The sequence below is a fragment of the Rhinopithecus roxellana genome, chromosome 2 (genome assembly GCF_007565055.1).
Source record: "Rhinopithecus roxellana isolate Shanxi Qingling chromosome 2, ASM756505v1, whole genome shotgun sequence".
NCBI lineage: Eukaryota > Metazoa > Chordata > Mammalia > Primates > Cercopithecidae > Rhinopithecus > Rhinopithecus roxellana.
In genome coordinates, this window is record NC_044550.1 from 4,928,608 (window position 1) to 4,950,661 (window position 22,054).

A 22,054-nucleotide genomic window follows, 5' to 3' on the forward strand; every position below is an offset into this window, starting at 1 on the left:
GTGGACTGAGCTCTGCAGCTGAGTTTGGCATTTCAGGCAATTTATATTATAAACAGATAATGTAAACTTATGGTATTGAAAATACAGTATAGTACTATAAACACATGTTCCCTTGTGATTTTCATAATAACATTTTCTTTTCTCTAGTTTACTGTATTACAAGATACAGTATATATTAGCATATGGAATATGTGTTAATCAACTGTTCACATTATTAATAGGACTTCCAGGCAACAGTAGGCTATTAATCGTTAGGTTTTGAGGTAGTCAAAAATTATAGTTGGATTTTTGACTGTGTGGGAGTTGACACCTCTAAACTCTGCATTGTTCAAGGGTTGACTATGTTTTACCCACCTATTCACCCTTTATCCCTACAAAGTAAAAACATTAAGATCTTGGGGAAGGGGGAAAAATCCTTATCCATGGGATACATGCAAAGACCTATTGCTATTGGTAAAGACTCCTGGGAGCTAGTCAGGAAACCATCTTGGTTCAAGCATCTTTCACAGATATAAGCCAAGGTTGGCAAATTCTGGGAGGCAGGAAATTCTCTCCACAGACCAATCACAGATGAAAGGTGGTGTTTCAAAGACGAGGGGCAGTAACACTGAGAACACCCTGAAGCCCAGGGTGCACATGGCCTGTGTGAAACAGAGGCTGGACCAGGTCAGCAGATACACACAACAGAAGTCTACCACAGCGGGAGGTCCCAAGACTCACAGAGGACAGAGACACCTCCACTTGATGCAGCTGTGAAGGGACAACTAAAACCTGAGGGAGAAAAAGAAACGCTGAGGAAAAATCTCTGGCAATGCAGGCCCTATTCTAAATACTACAAAGTAATAGCAGCCTGCTGCTAGAGGAATCTGAAGCCTGTGGTGCACTGCACGTAGTAAGGGCGACAACAAAAAAACACATATCCATATCAGTTTCTGACTAGATTGGCACAGCCGTACACCAAAACAGCTTGGTAGGTGGAGAGAGTCTGTATCAATATATTCTATTTACCTCAGTCTGCAGTCTCTTACAGCAATCTGTCTAAAATTATTAGAAACATTAGTAAGAAAAAGCAATCCATTGTCAAGGTGTAAAGCAACAAAGATAGATTGAGCTATATCCTAGATGTTAGAACTATCACAGTGACTATAAAAATAACTAGGGTTAATACGTTATCAGGAAAGGTGAATATAACATACATGAATAATAAGGGAAATTCAACAGAAAGAAGGTAAACTAAAACAGTACATAAAGGGAAATTTATAGGACTAAATGTCTTTTAGAAAATAAGAATGGTCTAAAATTGACAATCACAGCTTCTACCTCAGAAAAAGAAAACCAAGCTAAACTGAAATTAAACAAAATAAAGGAAATTATGAAGATCAGAGCTGAAATCAGTGAGATAGAGAACAAAAGCAACAGAGAAAAATCAATGAAACAAAAGCTGTTTCTTTGAGACAATTAATAAAAGTGATAAACCTTTAGTCAGACTGATCAGGATCAAAGAAGATATCACATAAATTATCAATATCATAAAGAGAGAGCTGATATTACTTATAATTTCAAGAGAATATTACAAATACCTTTATGTCAGTAAATTTGACAACTTAGATGAAAAAGGCAAATTCCTTGAAATATAAACATTACCAAAGCACACTTGAGGAAATAGATAAGCTGAATATGCCTGTATATGTTTTTAAAACTGATTTTATAAACTCTCTCACTAGTGAAACTCCAGGCCCAGAAAGTTTCACTGGTGAGTTCTACCAAACTTTTCAGGAAAAACGACTTAATTATACACAAACTCTTCCAGAAAATCCAAAATGTGTGCCTACATTCTAACTCATTTACTGAGGCCAGCATTATCCTTGCAAGGATAATTTAACATTCAGAAATCAATCAATGTAATTGCCCATATTAGCAGACTAAAAAAGAAAAACCATATGGTTATCTCAATAGATGCAGAAAAAACTTACAATAAAATCTAACTTCCATTCCTGATAACTCTGAACAACTCTATTCCTGAGAAAACTCTGTTCTCAGCAATAAAAGGGGACTGCCTCAAACTCATAAAGAGCATAGTCCAAAAACCTTCAGGTTACAGTATTTTCAATTGTGAAAGACTGAATATTTTTCGCTAAAAATCAGGAAAAGGGGAAGGGTGGCTGCTATTACTATATCTATTCAAAATTGGACTGGTGGTACCAGCTAGTGCAATAAGGCATGGAAAAGAAATAAAAGGCATACAGATTGGAAAGGAAGCAGTAAAACGGCCTTTATTTGCAGATGACATGATTCTCTCTGCCGAAAAGCCTACAGAAAAGGAAACTAGAAGAAGTGAGTTTAAGGTTTCATGATATAAGATCAATACACAAAATCTTATGTATTTCCGTAATTTCTGGCAATGAAATGTGGAAATTAAAATAAAAGTACCACTTACACCAGAATATAAAAGGATAAAATACTTAGGAATAAATTGACGAAGGTGCAAGATCTGTACACTGAATAATACAAAATATTGCTTAAATAAATTCTTTAAAAAGCTAAGTAAATAAGTTATGTACCATGCTTATGAATTGGAATCCTCAGTATTAGGTTGTCAAAGTTATCTCTTTTGTTTGTTTGTTTTTGAGACGGAGTCTCGCTCTGTCGCCCAGGCTGGAGTGCAGTGGTGCATCTTGGCTCACTGCAAGCTGTGCCTCCCGGGTTCACGCCATTCTCCTGCCTCAGCCTGCTGAGTAGCTGGGACTACAGGCGCCCGCCACCGCGCTCGGCTAATTTTTTGTGTTTTTAGGAGAGACGGGGTTTCGCGGTGTTAGCCAGGATGGTATCGATCTGACCTCGGGATCCGCCCGCCTCAGCGTGGTGCTGGGATTACAGGCGTGAGCAGTTACCTCTTTTTATACGCACATAGGCTGCTGAAGAAATAAGGTAATTAAAATAGCATGGTGGTAGGGGAGTGTGTGGAATGGCAGGAAGATACAATAGCAAGGAATAGGATCTAGAAATGAGCGTGAAAATGTGAATCAGTGTCAGGTCATGAAGAATTCTGTATGCCATGCTAAGAGTTTGATTTTCACTTGCAGAAGTTGTATGATGACATCAGAAGTTTTATGTTTTTAAATTTTTATTTTAAGTTGGTTTTAGATTTTCAGAAAAATGCGACAGTGGTAAAAATAATTCCCTTATATTCGTCACATGTTTTCTAACGTTAACATCTTATATAATGGAAGTGAAATTATCAAGAACATCAAAATTCAACTTCTTTTTTTTTTTTTTTTTTTTTTTAGTGACAGAGTCTTTCTCTGTCACTCAGCCTGGAGTGCAGTGGTGCAATCTGGGTTCACTGCAACCTCCGCCTCCAGTGTTCAAGCAATTCTCCTGCCTCAGCCTCCCAAGTAGCTGGGATTACAGGCAAGAGCCACCACGCCAGGCTAATTTTTGTATTTTTAGTAGAGACAGGGTTTCACCATATTGGTCAGGCTGGTCTTGAACTCCTGACCTCAGGTGATCCACCCGCTTTGGCCCAACTTCTTTATTAATGATTTTTTTATCTGTTTCAGGATTTTTGCCTAAGATCCCATATTTCATTAAAGTGTCATTCCTGTTTAGTCTCTTCTAGTATGTAGCAGTCCCTCAGTCTTTTGTTGATGACCTTTAAAGCATGGGAATGACATAATGAGATTCAAAAATAGGTATGATTGCTTACAGTATAGATGATTGGAGAAAGTGCTGTAAAATCAAGCCATCTTAAAGACAGTTTTGGTAATTGAGTGTGTGATGATATCATTTGAATTAAGGAACTGGAAATAGGTATTTCAAAAAAGAATAGTTTTGAGAAACATTAGGAGTAAAATTAACATGTGGTAACCGAGTTGAGGTGGAGGAACATGGGAAACAAAAGTGAAGAAATAATTGAAGATGACTTCTGAGATTGGATTGTGATATTCTAGATAGATAGCAGTAAATGAGAAAGCAATGTAAAATATTATTTTGTCATTCTCTATCTTTCTCTTTCACAAACATAAACGCACTTCCCCACATCTTTCTCAAGATTTTATTCTTATTTTTATGGGATATAATTTTCTGGAATATATTAAATATTCTGTCATTCATCCAGAAATAATCCGTTTTAAGTCCAAGATGTTTTATATTATAAGGAACAATAATTTTAATAAATAGAATTTCTATAAAATGATTAAAAAGTTTTAAAGACAGACATATAATATGATCTGGATTATCATTCTTGCCACAATTATGTTTAATCCTCACTCTTTGCTTGTTATGATTATGGCCATATAGGTGAAGATTAAATTTTACCTATAATGACCAAATATGACATTCTGCACTCACCGAGTTTCCTAAAGTTCAATTGCTATATCTTCTATCAGCTGCCAATCAGTTATTAAGTATAGGACAGATATGGTGTTGTTTTCGATAAGCTGATAATTTTATAAATCTGCAGACTATTGGGAAAAGGCCTTTCTAAACTCAGTGTGAAGCAAAACAGTCCTAAAAGACTGACAATTTCATTGTATATAGTTTTAAAATTTCTGAAAAGCTACATAACTCATAAATATAAAATACAAGACTAAAGGCAGTTATATAAATGTGGATAAATGGTGGCACTGAGGCATGTAAAGGTCTCCTTCATATTAATAACAAAAAGACAAGCTCCATCATAAATCATATTTCTTGCCTCTCCTGCCAGTCTCACCTTGCACCACTCTCTACCATGCTCTCTGAACTCCATCCACTTAGCTCCTCTTTCTGCCTTTCTGGTATTTCATTATTTCTGTGTCACAGAATCTTTGCACATTCTATTTCTTCTTTTGGAAACATTTTATTTACTCTTTTTCATCAAGGTAAGCTCCATCCACTTAATCAGTTCCTACTTATCCTTCAGATTGCAGCTCTATATTCACTTCTGTAGCAAAGGCTTCTCCAATCTCTAGTGGAAAAATGTTTTTGGGCTATCATAGAATAATGTTCTCTTTTGACCTGGAACCTACTCAGTACATCATTATACATTCATATGAATATCTTCTGTCTTACCCATTATACTCTTGCCTATTTTGGGCCATCTTGCACCCTAAGTACCTGGTACTTGCCTGATACAAAAATACATTTTACATATATGATAGAGAGATATATATATATGCACATATATGTGTGTTCTTTGAAGAATTGTTACTAACATAAAAAGATAGAAAAACAGAAGATTGATCTGAATTTCCTTAAATCAGAAACCATGAAATATATCATTGAAAAACTATAAATTTACTAAATATAATTATATTAGTAAAATATGTATATTTAGTAAATATACTAAATATAAATATATTTATATACTATATATACTAAATAATCCTATTTAGTCTATTTACTAATTTTTGTAATTATATAATTATATTTAGTACATTTACTAATTTTTGTCTTGTATTTTAAATTTTATATATAAATTTTATAAAACTTATGAAAATATATAAATTATATATAAACATACATAGTAAATATCAAAAAATATGTGTTCCAGCCTTGTCTCTACTACTTAATAAAAATGTAAAAATAAGCCTCAATTTAGTTTTGAATAAAGGGGAATAGGAAAATATTCACTCTAGCCATGCTGATCAAATGATAAAATGTATGTGAAACCATTCTGTAAACTCCAAACAAAATAAAAATAAAGTAATATTTCATCATTATCATTTTTATTACATCAATGATGGTAGAATCACTTTAGGTCTAATTAAAAGTGTACTCAATACTTTCTAGGTTCTTCTCAGTCCCATTTTGCAGCCTTGTTGAAATTTCCCTTTATATACATTCTTTGAATGTATGAAATTATTTGGAGCTGAAACTATAGTGAATCAATATTTTAATCCCAAACTAAATTTTTTTTTTTTAAAGAGAATACTATTAAGGATTCTCTTTCTTTCTTTTCTTTTCTTTTTTCTTTTTTATATCTAGGAGGCTGAATTTTTCTGAATTTTATAATAAGGGAGAGTTAAAAACCCTCCAAATTTTTCATATGGGCCTTTATATTTAAAAACAATGATTTATTTTGTAGTTCTTCATGGCCCAGACATTCTAATTTAAGCCAGGTTTGAACCCCAACTCTGACATTTACTAGTGTTAGGGATTCACTAGTAGTATGATGGACAATGAATTTAATGTCACTGAGTCAGAATTTTCTTACTTGAAAGTTGGAATAATAATAGTTTTTCCGCACAGGGTTGTTATGAGATATAAATTGAAAAACAAGGTGACTTAAAATATGTGTCAGGGTAAATGTTTAATTTTCTCAGGTTTGGATCACTAATTATAATTAAAGTTTCATGTTGGCTTTTTATGAGTGAAAAAGTCATTGAAAATTACTCAACTGAGTTCTCTTGGTGGCTGGTAATCAACCATTTTAGCACTTTTATTTTGTAAGAAGGAATAAAATCTTAACAATTTTTAATTACAATTTTTTTCTGTATTTTCATTTCCTAAGTGGATAATTATGATTAACTTGGACCTTGTAACACTATTTATATATAAAGACAAGATTTATTTGGAAGAATTTGTTCCAGATGATTTTATTTCTGGCAAACTACATTGATGATGTCCCAAATATAGACCATCTTTTAAATGTCACATCTCAGATGGTTGCTAAAATTCATATTTGCAAAGAATTCTAAATGTCTGGGTAAGCTGAAATTGTTTTGTGTTACTGTATTCCTAGAAGTATAAAAGCGAATGTCTGAAGCTTTTTGGTGGAAGATTAAAAAAGCAATCATAAATACTATATTTGTGATTCATTAATAAAATAAACAGAAAAAAAGAAATTAGATTACTTTTAGTCATCATGGAAAGAATACACAAGTAGTGAAGTTCCACTGCCCATTTATGGTCATTGTTGAAGATAACTGAAAATTACTGAAAAAATAATAAAAAAGCAACAAATATTAGATGTTCTGCAACAATTACTTCAAAGAGCATTGCAGTTACAATCGGCCAGGCTAATGTTTTTCAGAAAGGGTTACACATCAGAACTATTCAGGTAACATTTTCATAATGCAAATACACGACTACCACCCTGGAATGAATACACTAGAAAGTCTAGGGGTAGACTTAGTCATCTCTATATGTATTTTTAATCTCCACTTCTGATTGTGATGCAGGGCAGATTTTGGAAAGACTATGGTGGACAGACTGGGAGCTCTTTGAGGATAGAACCTGTCATATCATTCTCTGACCTCCAGAGAAGTTCCTGGGATATGACTGAAAGTTGATATTTATATTGATGAATAAATATGTCTTAATCCCTTCTGTGCTGCTATAACAGAATACCTGAGACTGGGTAATTTATAATGAACAGAAACTATTTTCTCACAGTTCAAGAGGCTGGGAAGTCCAGATCAATACACTGGCATCTGGAGAAGGCCTTCTTGCTGTGTCATCCTATGAAGGAAGGGCAAAGAGAGGGCAAGAGAAAGGCAAGAGGAGCCTAAACTGTCTTTTGATAAGGAGCCCACTCCCACAATAATAGCATTAATTCATTCAAAAAGGTAGTGCCTCCATGACCCAAACATATCCCATTAGGTTCCACCTCCCGACACTACCACATTGAGGGTCGAGTTTTCAATACCTCAACTTTGGGGAACAATTCAAACCACAGCAGTGTATGAATGTGATGAGCTAAAATCCTGATGTGACTTAAAATCACCAGAGGAAGTTATGTGAGGACAAAATGGTAAATATAAATAAGTCAGAAAAAAAAATCACAAAGAACATATGTGTTCAGAAAGGATTTTGCTACCAAAAAATATTTCACTGAGTTCTCATTGAGTATTCAGTAAGAGGTAATAAATTTTTTAACTCTTTATGCATTTTATTTTAAATCTTATTTTACTTAGTAAAAAAGACTCAAAAATATTTAGCTTAAGAAATGAAAACGATAGTGTACATGAATATATCTTAGCATAAATGTATACATTTATAGAGCAGAATTAAATTCCATAACTGCAGAGTGACCACAAATGGTAAAAGTGTTGCAATTGCTATTAAAAATAATAAAAATAATAGTTGTGCTTTTGGCAGTTAGTGCAGTCTCCAAACATCTTTGATAGTGATAGAATCTCAAACAACTGGAGTCACAAAACCAGCAAGCTTTTCAATATGGTCTGTATGTATAGATGTTTCTGTATACGTGAATATATAGTATAAATAAATCACAAGGCTCATATGCCATTGGACTGTCCTAGGTTTAGATTATTTTAATTTAAAATGGTGGATAAACACACACACATTCTGATCTTCCAAATTCAATTCTCATACTATATCAAATGAACTGGCTATGCATTCTATGAAACTACAACTCATAATAATGAAGTATTTGAATTGTCAAGACATGAAATTCTTGCAAAAGGTAGTCTGCTTTACTAAGCTTGGCTTGTGTTCTTATTGCAGCCTTTTATTCCCTGAAATCTCCCTTCAGCTGCCATGAGTTATTGTCTATTTTTTATACTAACCTTCATCTAGGGCCATACAGATCCAGAGCAAATCAAGTTCTATCTTCCATGCTTCAACCAACATTTTGTTTTGATAAAACAGGGCAAAATGGTCATCAAATACAGCCTTGAAGGGGAAATGGCAGGTTGCTGCAGAGGCCCATTCTTGTATGTGCACAACTGTGGTTTTGTTTTGAGTCATCCAGTCCCAATTCATTTTAGCTGTGTGAGCTCTTCCTTTCCTCTTCAGTGGGACTACCTCCTTTTGACAAACTTCACAATAAAACAATCTCAAATTGAGCTTTCCCCTATTTAGAGCTTTATCTTTACTTTGCTATGTAAAATTTTGAGGATACAAATACCAGACTCTCCATTGTTTGCTTGTTGTGGTGAAAAGGATGATGGGTTAGAGAGCTGGGTCATCTGTTTTGTTTTTTCAGTGGGGGCGTGTGTGATTTCTTGACAATAAAGGGTTGGGCCCTATCAGAGGGATGTGCATTTATAACTTGCAGGCCACCTCTCTCCCAGTCTCTTTCTATGAGAAACCTGACAAAATGATTTTGGTACTTTTTCTTATTGAGTCTCAAACTCTCAAAATAGTGTTCCAGGATGCCAGTTTACCAACAAGTCATCAAAAGCACAGCAGGTAAAGCCAATTTCCCATCCTTGGACTGCGTGATCACTAAATTATCTTTTAGGCCTTACATATGTTTTCTGGCTGCAATTTTTCATTATTCCGATTTTGATTTTATAGGAAATTTTCAGTTATTCTTGCTAATATGAATAGCACGATAGGTAATAGCAAATAGTAATCCAAAAACAAACTTGTTTATACAAAAACAACCAGTTTTAGTATCTGCTTAGTCTGTGTCCTTACTAATGGGGATTAATAGGAAGTAACAGTGGATTGGAAGAAACAAGATTTTATGCTACAGCAAATTTATCTACTAAGCAAGATTCATATATGACTTTTGATTTTGGAATATATCCTTCTAAATCTGAAGATTAAAACAGACAATTTTCCTGCCATGTTATATGTGACAGAATATAATACTGAAAGTAAATTTTTTCCCAAATTTCAATGTTTATAACTGTATAAGTTTTGTGGTAGAAGTATGTAAAATATTATATTTACTTAATTACCTGTAACAAGTGTAAAGATTGACTCCAACTGTGTACCCCTTAAGGCACTTTTCTTATTTTGATTTTAAATGCTACAAACCAAAATCTCTTCTAAAAAGTGACTTTCTATTTGCTTATATGAATCATTAATGGTCATATATACCAAAGTATTGAAATAAAAATTTGACTACTCTTTTTGCATTAATTCATTGACATTCTAAGTATAAACTTACATTATTTTCTATGAAAATTGAATTCGTGAACATGACTAGAACATGTAATTTTTGTTAAAATTAGACCTTACAATGTTATGGTCTAAGAAGCATCCATCTAGGCCAGACGTGTTGACTCACACCTGTAATCTCAGCACTTTGGGAGGCCGAGGCAGGCAGATCACAAGGTCAGGAGTTCGAGACCAGCCTGACCCACATGGTGAAACCCTGTCTCTACTAAAAACACACAAGAAAATCAGCAGGGCGTGGTGGCACAGGCCTATAATCCCAGCTATTCAGGAGGCTGAGGCAGGAGAATCACTTGAACCCAGGAGGCGGAGGTTGCAGTGAGCCAAGATCGTGCCACTGCGCTCCAGCCTGGGCAACAGAGGGAAACTCTATCTCAGAAAAAAAAAAAGAAAAAAAAAATCAATCGTTGATGCTTTCACATTTATTGGAAACCAATATAATTTCTTTAATGACGCAATGCTTGACAAATATGTCTCTGATAATTGTTCATTGATTTTGCATGCATTGGTTGGCTTAACATTAATAATAATAAATTTATTTGGTGATGATATGCTTATCATTAGTACTGCACTTTTAAGCTTGCATTTTAAATCAGCCTTCATTAACTGGCCAGTTCATTATATACAAGAACTTACCATTAAGTTTTCCTTTAAGTTTTTAAAGAACTATGTAAAACAATCTATAATAAATTTTGAATCTTAAGAATGTTATACCTAGAATGCCTAAAATCTAAATAAGGCTGAACCAGTTATAAGAAATGAGCTTCTAAAATGAAAACTTTTTTTCATTGATTTCTTCTGCACTTATTTTTGAATTTATTTTTATTTTTTATCTTCAAAGTTTGCCATTATGAAATATTACCTCTTAACTCTTTTTTCTGTGTATGCAATTTCTTTACAATTACTTATAATTTATATTTGATCTAGTTTTAAGTACATTTTTGAGGTATGCACATAGAATAAAGTGAAATAAGAGATCATTATCATATAGTAGGAATTATAAATTGTTGATCTGGTAACCAGAATGAGACACTGGCTACCATGTAGTATTTGAATTGATTTGATTTGACAATAAGCTTTCTTACTGTCAAGGAAAATAACAAAAACATTTTTGTTTCTCCAATTTATGGAAAGGGGAAATGTCATCAACTTTTTAGATACCTGAATCATTCTCTTTTCTGTGGCCAGAAATGCTTTCCTCCAAACCTTCATCTTTCTGTTGATTCAACAGTTTACATATTATCTACTTTTTGAAACCTTGTATTATGCATTCAGTAGGGAATTATCTTTTCTCTGAATTGTAAATTGATAATTTTAAAAGTTTATCTACCACTAATTGAATATCTATCATGTGAGTTGCAAATAACAGACACTGTGTTTTCTCTAATCCTTGCAATAATCCTGCAATATTCATGCTATTTTACCCTCGTTACAGATGATGAAACTGAGCCAAGAGAAGCCAAATGATTTGCACAAGGTCACATAATTAATAAGAGCAGAAATCTTGGAATACCAATAGCGCTTTGTAATTTGAGGATCTCCTCACATAGCATGGTCCTTTCTAAAACATTTGCATAGCTATATACAAAATCTGTAAGCTTTATCCATCCACTGTTTCTTAAAAAGGGAAAATATGTGAAACCCATTGACATTTTGAATATTACTGTGCTTTCTTGCAGCCTGTGAACTTATGAATCAAGGCATCTTGGCCCTGGTCAGCTCCATTGGCTGCACGTCAGCAGGATCCCTCCAGTCTTTGGCAGACGCCATGCATATCCCCCACCTATTCATTCAGCGCTCAACAGCTGGGACCCCAAGGAGTGGCTGTGGACTCACCCGGAGCAACAGGAATGATGACTACACTCTCTCAGTTCGCCCACCTGTCTACCTGAATGATGTTATCCTAAGAGTGGTCACAGAGTATGCCTGGCAGAAATTCATTATATTCTATGACAGTGAATATGGTAAGTGTTTATAATTTGTGTGGGTTTTGTAAGCTGATATTTGCATGAGAAGCAATTTCATTAAATCTTAAAAGTTTCAAGGATCTTACTCATTGTTATTTGTGGTTTTCTTGTCTTGTGATATTCTTCTTATAAACCTAGCAGCAACTGAAAATTGTGTTAAGGTATTTAAGTCCAACATTTTGGTATAAAGTCAACTTTAATTATAAATACCTATACCTACTTAATGCTTAGTTTACAAATGTTTCTAGAGAGAATCTGACTCCAACACATCTTGATTTTTTCAAATAATGGTAATTTAGTCATAAAAACGACACCATCTTTCTTCTCTTTCAAAAAAATATTTATACCTCTCTATAATGCAGAAGATCATATTGGATAACCCTAGAACACTGAAAAATTACCCCTTTTTATTAATTGGTGAAATGAAATCTGACAGATCTGGCTTACACCCTTGTGTAGACTTTAATACCTACTCAGTACTTAACTCCTTGGAGTCACTAAAATTATGTCACCATACAATCCATATTATATGCTGTCTGTAGTAGGAAATCTCACAAAAGTACTAAGTAGTATAAAAAGAATTTCTTTAATCTTTCAAGGTAAAACACAAAGTATTGTCCCTAAATTTACCATCATTTGAGAATAAAATGCTTTGTCTCAGTATACTTACTGGTGCTTCATTAAAAACTAAACAAAATAGCATTTTTGTTTACATTTATTTTTTCTGAATTTATCTACCTTTTTTCTAACTGTCTGATCCCAGATATCTTAACCTACAGATTCCCTCTTATTTGTGGCAGAAATAAAATAGAGATGAGTATGACCAAATGAGGGGAAATGAACAGATCTTGATAAAGAATGCATATTTTGAAACATGTGCTTTCTTAGAGGTTATGTCTTGAGAAGGAGTCTTGGAAAAATTTTATGTTCAATCGGGATGGCTTCAGTTTTTACAATTTTCTGAAAAGAAAGTCAGAGAGGATTTCACTCTCTGTAGCGTAACTTATTTTTCTTTGCAAATAAGTAAATAAACATCTTTAAAATGCCTTCTTGTCCTAAGCTACCCAGCAATGTGAACAATATTGGAGAACAGTTACACAAGAGTCGGCCAGAAAGTGCCATCAATAGAATTGAGAATAAACAAGTTGGCAGAAATCTAGGAAGCAACAAATAAGAAAGAGCTCCTGTGGACTCCCAGGGAAGGAGAGCAAGTAGCAGTTACATTTAGCCCTGAATATTCAAGGGTTGCATGGGGTTTTGGCAGCCAGAGTCCCATTAAACTTGGTGGGTAGGCTTCAGCCAAAGTCTGTGGCACTCTCTGGAAACAACTCCTTTGTCTCCAAGACGGAAATCCTTATTTTTGTTGCTTAATTCACATTATTAAGGGGTCACAGAACAAAGTCTAACAGACCGAAATGAATAAAATAAACAAAAATGATATTAAAAATAATTGGCTCATCAGTTAAAGTAAGGATTGAACTCAACACAAGCCTGAAATTCACTGATAGGATTATTTAGAGAACATAGTAAACTCTTTTGAATCAACATGCTGAATAAGACTTTGTTGATTTTCTTACAGTCACATTATTTGTGGCCTTTATAACTTAAATGGTATTCTTATAGTCTCTGATCAAACATATATTGAAATAATAAATTTAAAAATGGACGCTTTACTTAAGGGGGGAAAACAATTTTCAGTTAGTACTATGAAAGTGACTTTTTAATTTTTTTTTTTTGATGGAGTTTCCCTCTGCCACCGAGGCTGGAGTGCAGTGGTGCGATTTCGGCTCACTGCAACCTCCTCCTCCCAGGTTCAAGAGATTCTTCTGCCTCAGCCTCCTGAGTAGCTGGGACTACAGGCACATGCCACCATGCCCAGCTATTTTTTTTTTTTTTTTCGTATTTTTAGTAGAGACAGAGTTTCACCGTGTTAGCCAGGATGGTCTGGATCTCCTGACATCATGATCCACCCACCTCGGCCTCCAAAGTGCTGGGATTTAGAACAGAAAAGGGACTTTTGATTAAGGCATTTTATCAACATTGAAACAAGGATATTACTCGTTCATTATAAATGACCATGAAGAAAGAAAATTCCTTGTTAACTTGTTTCTAAGTCCTACATATATTATAGTCAGGTAATTTGTATAAAAGAAGACGTTTTTATTATGGGTGAGATAACTATACTTTGAAAATATATACTAAATAAATACATCGTCACAGAATCATTTATACGTATTTGAAATTTCTTATTCTTTTTTCCTGAGTTGTTATTTGAGTAAATAAGATGGAATAATCATGTAATATATGACTGGGTCATCTGTTAGATCTGAGGTTTGCTTTAGGAATTTTCTTTTATTCTTGGGATAAACTTGCTTTTTCACTTATTTAGCTTAATAATTTATGAAAAATATTTCTGCTTCTATCATTATTTCAGTAATACCCTTGTTTAATGAAAGAAAAATTCCCTTTAATACTTACAATTAATCTTGCAAGTAAAGCATTGGAATAGAGTCCAAAATAAACATCAAACTAGCCAAATACCTTGTACTTTGAAGAGGGCTACTTGTATTTACATATCCATTCATCAGTGTCATCATTTTAAGTTCAAACATCAGAATTGTATGTGACTTTTATGTTGGTTATCAAGAATTGCTTTCATTAAGAAATAGATTAACTATCATCTATGGATGGAATTAGGCAGCTTCATGGGGCCAAATGTTATTGAAAATGTATTTTGTTTAGAAAAAGTATACACTTTTTAAAAAGATTTAGACTTCTATATCAAGTTACTTAGATAAACCTCCTTCTCAAAAGCAGTTAATTATAATTAAGGGGAAAATATAAATGTCTACTTTAAATTTCTTAACAAAGAAAATTGATATCTTTGATTCTAAGTCAATGGATGAAAAGATGAAAAATATGTGGAAACTTTATTTGAATGGATTGATTCAGGACACATTTTCAAAGGCTTGAAAATAGGTTAGGAAATGTTCAGCTTTTAAAAATATGTCCTTCAGGAAATATCCATTGCTCATTTGCTCAGTGCAATTGCAACCTATGAGATAAAAAGTATTCAAAATGTAGTCTTAGTCTTTAACAAGCTTACAATTAACAAAAGGTGTGTCTTTCTTAATAGAGAAAATAGTGGGTTAAGTGTTATGAATGATGTAAACTCAGGGCTACTGGTGTGTAAAGAAGTGTTTGATTTTGGCACCAGTGATTAAAGACTTTTGAAGATTTATGGAATGACTTCAATCTTGATTATGGAAGCTAATAGTATTTTAAGAGGCAAAAATATGTGAGAAACAGCCCCCCCCCCCACCAATAGAAAGTGTGATCAAATATTGTAGCAATTAAAATATTAAAAATAATATCTCTGAGCATTTTTATTTGTCAAACACTAGAACAAGATATCATATCATTGGATCTTCTCAGTAGCCCTATGAAGTAAGAACACTACTGTCACAATTTTACAAATAGGGAGACAGGAATAACTGATAGGTAACTTGTTCACAAAAAACATAAGTAGGAAGTATCAGATCTGAGACTTAAAGTCTGACAGAGCCTATAACCTTAATCATTTATCAGTATAAAGGAGTTGCAATAAACTATCACCCAAGAATATAATAAGGGCTAATCTAATAGAGAATATTTACTATATCCAGCCTCTCTTCTAAGTGCTTTACATGTATTATCTCATTTAATCCTCATAGTAGCCCTCTGTAGTAGTTATTATTATTATTTTTTTTTTCCAAATGAAAAAGCTGAGGTAGTGGGAGGTCAGGTAACTTCCAGTAAATGGAGAAACCCCAATTCAAATATGAAAGATCTCTTCCTGTCCTTGCTTTCAACCATGACAGTATTTTAACATTATAGATTTAAAAATAACCTATATGGAAATTTTTCCAACAGATTGTGAAATAAAAAATAAATGTATAAATTACATAGAATCATTTTCAGTAGAGAGACTTCAAACCCTCAGAATTCCAACATACTAACACCAAGGAAAAATACTATATGTCAATTAGGAAGGTTTACTTATTATTGAAAGCACGGAAATGAGAAAGTCATTGGGACAAAATAGGCTGACCTCTCTGTAGCAGAAATAGCTGCCTTCTCCTTGTGGGCAAAAGTAGAAATTCTGCAACCTCAAATAAATCCTTTCGTTGTCGGATTAATGCTTCTGGCACAGTAAAGGTTTATGCAGAAATTTGAGAAAGCCACCTGGCTGTTTAAGGTAAACTCTGATGGCTCACAAGCTTTGTTTACCAGCCTGGCTCAATAACTATTCTTTTTTCTTTGCAAATAGAATACCAAATTTGAGAGTGCAACATTCCTGGCTGAAAAACTATAGTCCCGGAATATCTTACAGCTAAATTTTGTGATGTAATGCTGTCAGAAATTCTGAATGATTGGGAATTTTACCCTATGTGCAAGCTAATAAGTTAGCTGCATCCGTTTCATGGATGCTGGTGGGAAATACTAGGCTTTCAGATTGTATAGAGAGACTTTATTACTCATGGTACAGCAAGCAGCATGACCCTCATAGTAATGTCTGTTTCTCTTGCCCTCAAGTTCCACAACGCAATGTGGAGCACTTCAAGTGAATACCGTATGTGTAATGGGCTTGTATGGCAGCTAAGAAACCCTGAGCTTAGGGAACCCATGTGTCCTGTTCCCTAATAAGAACTCCTGTTTTCAAAATGTGTAGTAACACAGGAGACCTATGGAGAATTGTCTCCCAATAATATAATATTCATGTTCTTGCTACAACATTGTGGGCTAATAGCAAATTTCCCCCATGAGATTACCACTCCTCTAGTTTATCTGAAAGGTAGGGATTGGGATCATATCCATTCAGCTTTTCTCATCTGTATTTATTTAAAGAGATGATAAACAGGACTTGAATGATTAGGATTGATCTCAACCATGCCCACCAGGGTCCTGGACCCAGCCAGTTGAACAAATTCTATGAACTACTGAAGTTTACTTTAAAAAGCCAGGTAGCTTTCTCCTTAAATTTCTGCATGAACCTTTCCACTTGGCCAGAAGCATTAATTTAGATACAAAAGGATTTATTTGTGGTTACAAAGATTCCACCTTTGCCCATAGGCAAAACCTATCATCTGTAAATACACTGGCCAGTGAGTTGAAGCTGACCTGAATGAATTCCAGAACTGAAGTGGTGCCGTTGATTGCTTCAGTGAAATTCAGGGAAAACTTTGTAATGCATGAATTCCATAGTAGGATAAACTGCCCACAGGATTCACAGATACTGCTCCACGTAGCTCCTGTAAATAAATAAGGGTAGCCTCACTTTGGAGAGATCTCATTAGTGTACTATATGATCTTCTGCTGATCTTTACTTAAACAATTGAAAATTTCTCATGCCTACCCTAATGTTCAATCATGTGTCTTCAGAAGGGTGGTAATCTCCATACAAAAATTATAGTACTGGAAGTGGGGCTGGTTTGCCTGAGTTGGTGGAGGGAAGGGTTACGCCCAATTTCAGGAATCCCCCAGGTGGAACACAAACAAATATTACCTCCTATGTGACCTCCTCGTCCTCTGGTAATGCCCAGTGTTCTCAATTAGTAGAATAATTCAGTCCAGTTCTTGTTTAGGAGAGACTTTGTGAGAGTAGTTGATTAAGTCCGTCCTCGTTGTCTACTCCAGGGGTCAGCAAACTACTGTTGTAAATAACTACTATTGTTGTAGTAGTTACAAACTACTTTTTGTAAATAAAATTCCATTGGAACTCAGCCATGGTCATATATTTGCCTGTTGTTTGGCTGCTTTTAAGCTACAGTAGCAGAGTCCTGCACTTGTAACAAAAGCAATATAACCTAAATAACCCTGACATATTGTTATCTAGCCCTTTAAGGATTATTTAACAATCCTTGTTTTATGCCACCAGTTTAGTAGCTTTCTTACCATCCAATGTAATGAGTGAGAATAGTGGTAGAGAAGGTATTTAGAGGTATTTTCAAGCATTCTGCAAAGGGGTGGCAGGTGCATCCTCTGCTATTTCCAGTAGACTTATTCATAAGAATAAAGGAATGGCGATCAAGTCATGAATAGAGCCATCTGGTAAGAAAAGGCAAGTCCAACAGTCAGTGAAGTCTAAGACACTTATCCTAGTTTGGATGTTCTGTACCAGGGAGTTTTCTTTCATAGAGAATACTCCAGAAGTCATTTTGAAAAACAAATATCATTAGTATCCGTCCTTTCCCCATAATTGTTGGGGTCTGTGAATGTTCCCTTCTCATTTGGTGCTCTCCTTCTACCTCCAGAAAACTGATGTATTTCATCCTAATAACTGTGATGTCATCTTTTTTCTCAATTATTTCCTGTTTGCACATAGACTTTTCATAAAAAATGGTGCAAGAGCTACAAGGACATTTTTATAAAACTTACAGAGACTGATTGTGTCCCTCACTTTGGCCTGCATGAACAAGCTGCGTCCTCACAAAGTGCTCATTATCCTTATGATCCAGAATCATATCAATAAAACAAGAAACTCCAGGAGACTGAAACATAATTGAGTCCAAATCCCATAAGCTCCATTTAGGCAAGGCTGCCACACAGGCTGCTCTGGGGAAAAAGAAAGAAGTGTTTTGCCCAGAAAAGGTTATAATAAAATTTTCAAATTAGAAGTAGGTATAGGTAATCCCACACGACTTTCATGTTGATCATTGCACAGAAATCACCCAAGATGGTATTATTTCTTTCTTGGAACATGTTCATAAAGTGAACAAGCTGCCTCACTAAGGTATATGGACCAGGAAAAAGTGAAGAAGATAAAACTGCACATCTTTTGAAGTCAGCATTTGAGGAGATTGTTTCAATACTAAACAACACTGGAAGTCTGTTGATGGTAGACAATAAGTCCCTTGACTACCAGGCCATTGTTGAGCATCTTTTGCATACATTTGTCAGGCTGCAAATGGTCCAGTAAGCTGAAAACATGATGCAGATTAATTTCAAGAGCTTCTAAAGAAGCACGTACATCAGCGAATCAGACTGGAGCAATAATAACACGACCTAAAAAAGTATCTCCAACATTTTCAGGCAGCCCTAGGAAGTGATCAGAGGCCAAAATAGTCAATGTGCTTGCAGTGGGAGTGGACAACCCTCTTTGACTGTCCCTACTAGGAGACAAGAAGTCAACTTTTAGCAGGAATCACAAGTATGACAATAAGTGCAGGCCCTGGTAACAGAAATTATTTGCTTTGTGTCCTGTCTGTGATGGTAGACCCGGTAAATGGTAGATCATGTCAGGCAGCAATGGTGGCAATCTGTGTCTGTCCCAGTAATCAGCTTGAGTCCAGTTGATCTGATCAGTTAATGGACTTTTACTATGAGTTACTCCATGAGTAACCCTGATGCAGCCTTGATATACTTCCACAATTCACAGCTCCAAAGTGTGGTGTCTATAGTGTTACTACTCTGTAGTTCTCTAAGTAGCATACCAAACTACTAAGCTCTTGGCAACAGATCAGCACTCATGATGTGTATATATACGTATATACATATATATACACACATATATATGTGTGTGTGTGTGTGTGTGTATACATGTGTGTGTGTGTGTGTATATATATATATATATATAGAGAGAGAGAGAGAGAGAGAAAGTGCCGTGGAGGTGAGTATTATACAGGGCTATGAGAACAGGCTTAGGTTCTGCCCACTTAGCAGAGTAAGCATGTCCATTTTCAGTACTGCATAGCAGGTGCTGAACTTGAATGACCTAAGCAAACTACAGTGAACACTTTCAGATTTCAGTTCAGCAAAGCCATCACCATTTGTTTATGGAACTTCTGCATCTCAAGACCCTGTCCAGCCAGCACTTAGCTTCAGGAGGTAAAGTATCCTAAAGGAAGAATTTGATTTTGATTTGCATGCTTGTTGGACCCTGCACATATTACTAGTTGCTGAATTCGAAGTGACCCTCAAGATAGTAATGTCAGGTCATTCATAGATCAGGCTTTCAGTTTCAGTAAGAGTCCGTTAGAAAGCTAATAGCTGCTTTTGAAAATGGATGTACCGGGTAGCCATATTTGGGGAGCTCCAAGTCCAAAATCCCAAAGTGAGTCTCTAGGAGGAGACTCCTCTCTTCAGCAGAGGTCCCAAATGGCATAGTCATTAGTCAGAGTCAGAAATTTCCAGAGTCCAACACAGTGCTAGGCATCTCTTTTTGGGAAGAAAAGAAGCTTGTCTGTATGCGACATTATTCCCAATAAGGAAAATCTCCTTGAATATTTATGAAGTAGGAAAGTAGAAACATATAACACACGAATTCCAATTATATACTCAATGTAGGAAGCAACAACAGTATATTAAGTTGGTATAAAGGGAGCCACCTACATGTCACGTATCTTTCCTTCCCGCACTGAGACCCCCACCAAATAGTTGGATCTGAGCATTTTCCCGCCTTCCCCCAGGGCTAGATAGTTGCTATATCCAACAAAGCCGTAGAAGTCTGAGTCCCTCCCTTACCCAAGTTTTCTCAGAAGATTGATACGTGCCTAGGGTGTTTAGTCTCTCTTATGGCAAGAATCCTTCTTGTTAAGGCAGCTGATGCCAGGGAAAAGGGGAAAGGAAAAGAAAGGGATGTGGATCCAGAGACCTACTGTACAGCAATAAGCAAGGCATTTTCAGTTTCAAGTAGCTACTATCAAGTTCAACCAAGCAAATCTGGTTTTGGTCTACCCCAAGCTCTATATCTTCATGGGTAACATCGTTTATTTCAGCTCAGATTGATTCTTTCACTTTTTATTTTTTTAACTTTGGTAGTTGAAGGAATATCTCTGTATGAATATTATATATATATAAAAAAACCTTCAAATATTTCCAAGTGTTGAAGAGTGATTGTGTTTGTGTTAAAACCTTGAGTGGCACTTGCTTCAGGAAATAAAGGGTGTTAATTTGCTTTCTATTAAGGTTATTTAAAAATTGGTTGGAATAAATGCTAGTTGAATTTATACTTCATGACTTGAAAAGCAAGCTGATTTTCATCCTGCCTTCTCAAGGAGTGCAATATGTTTTAAATACTACTTTTACCTGCTTTTTGACTTTCCATGAAAAAGAAAAATAAATATTTTAAGGACACCTGGAAAATTTTGAAATACAGTTTATATACATGTGGAGATTAAAGCCAAGAGACTAAAAAAAGTCATTTTTTATTTTGGTTGTTTTTTTGTTTTGTTTTGTTTTGTTAACTATGGCGCTCAGTCCAATATTCTCTCTGCATAGTTTTAATGCAGTCTTACTAATGTAACCAGAATTACTCTTCACTGATAATGAGAAATTAACAGCTGAAGAAAATCAATACTATAAATACATAATATAATTTTAATGAAAGGCCACAATCTGAAGGTTCTATATTGAATTAGTATCTGGAGAGCGTGTGCATAGATGATTGAGGGAAGGAATTCTAAACATCAGTCTTCATCACAGTTACATTTACATGCATGAGAAACAGGACTCCTACTTACACTAAGATTAAACCTAATTAGTATCTATGTAGAAAAGAGTGAAGATAGGAAAACAAAGACAAATGTGAAGAGAAAATGACTGATAATTAGCCAAAATTGAATTAAAGACATCAATTCACTGAGCCCTAAGCATTAGTAACTACAAATAAATTAATTAATTAATTAATCAAATTGATGTTGGTATTTGAAAAAAGAAAAGCTTAAATAGCAAGAAACTAAACTTCACCTCTAGATTATAGCAAAATGAGACTATGTTAAACACAAAGTGTAAGAAAAAAATAAGTAGAGATAAATAAAACAGAAAACAAAAAAACAGAGAAAGTTAACAAAGTCTAAAATTATTAATTTTTAGGAAAGATTTTGATAAACCACTAACAAGACCATTAAAAAACTTTTTTTTTTATTATACTTCAAGTTCTGGGATACATGTGCAGAACGTGCAGGTTTGTTACATAGGTATACATGTGTCATGGTGGTTTGCTGCACCCATCAACCTGTCATCTACATCAGGTATTTCTCCTAATGATATCCCTCCCGTAGCCCTCCACACCCTGACAGGCCCCGATTTATGATGTTCCCCTCCTTGTGTCCATGTATTCTCATTGTTCAACTCCAGCAAGACCATTTTAAAAAAATACAGAAAACAAAATTTGACAATATCAGAAATTGAAAAGAATACATATCCTCCACACACACAAAAAAATATTCTACTGGAAATTCTAACACTGAAAT

The 22,054-nt window shown here is 34.8% G+C and overlaps 1 protein-coding gene across 2 annotated transcripts in view; it reads left to right on the forward strand.

Moving 5' to 3' along the window:
- The window catches only part of GRID2 (glutamate ionotropic receptor delta type subunit 2), a 1,566,068-nt gene that overhangs the window by 818,714 nt on the left and 725,300 nt on the right, over window positions 1–22,054 (forward strand). Inside the window, exon 3 of one of the 2 annotated variants that reach the window (XM_030916966.1) lies at window positions 11,535–11,819. The exons of the other annotated variant lie outside the window; for it this stretch is intronic. Coding sequence (XP_030772826.1) covers window positions 11,535–11,819 — 285 coding nt within the window. The remainder of the gene's footprint in view (window positions 1–11,534; window positions 11,820–22,054) is intronic. 2 annotated transcript variants of the gene reach the window in all.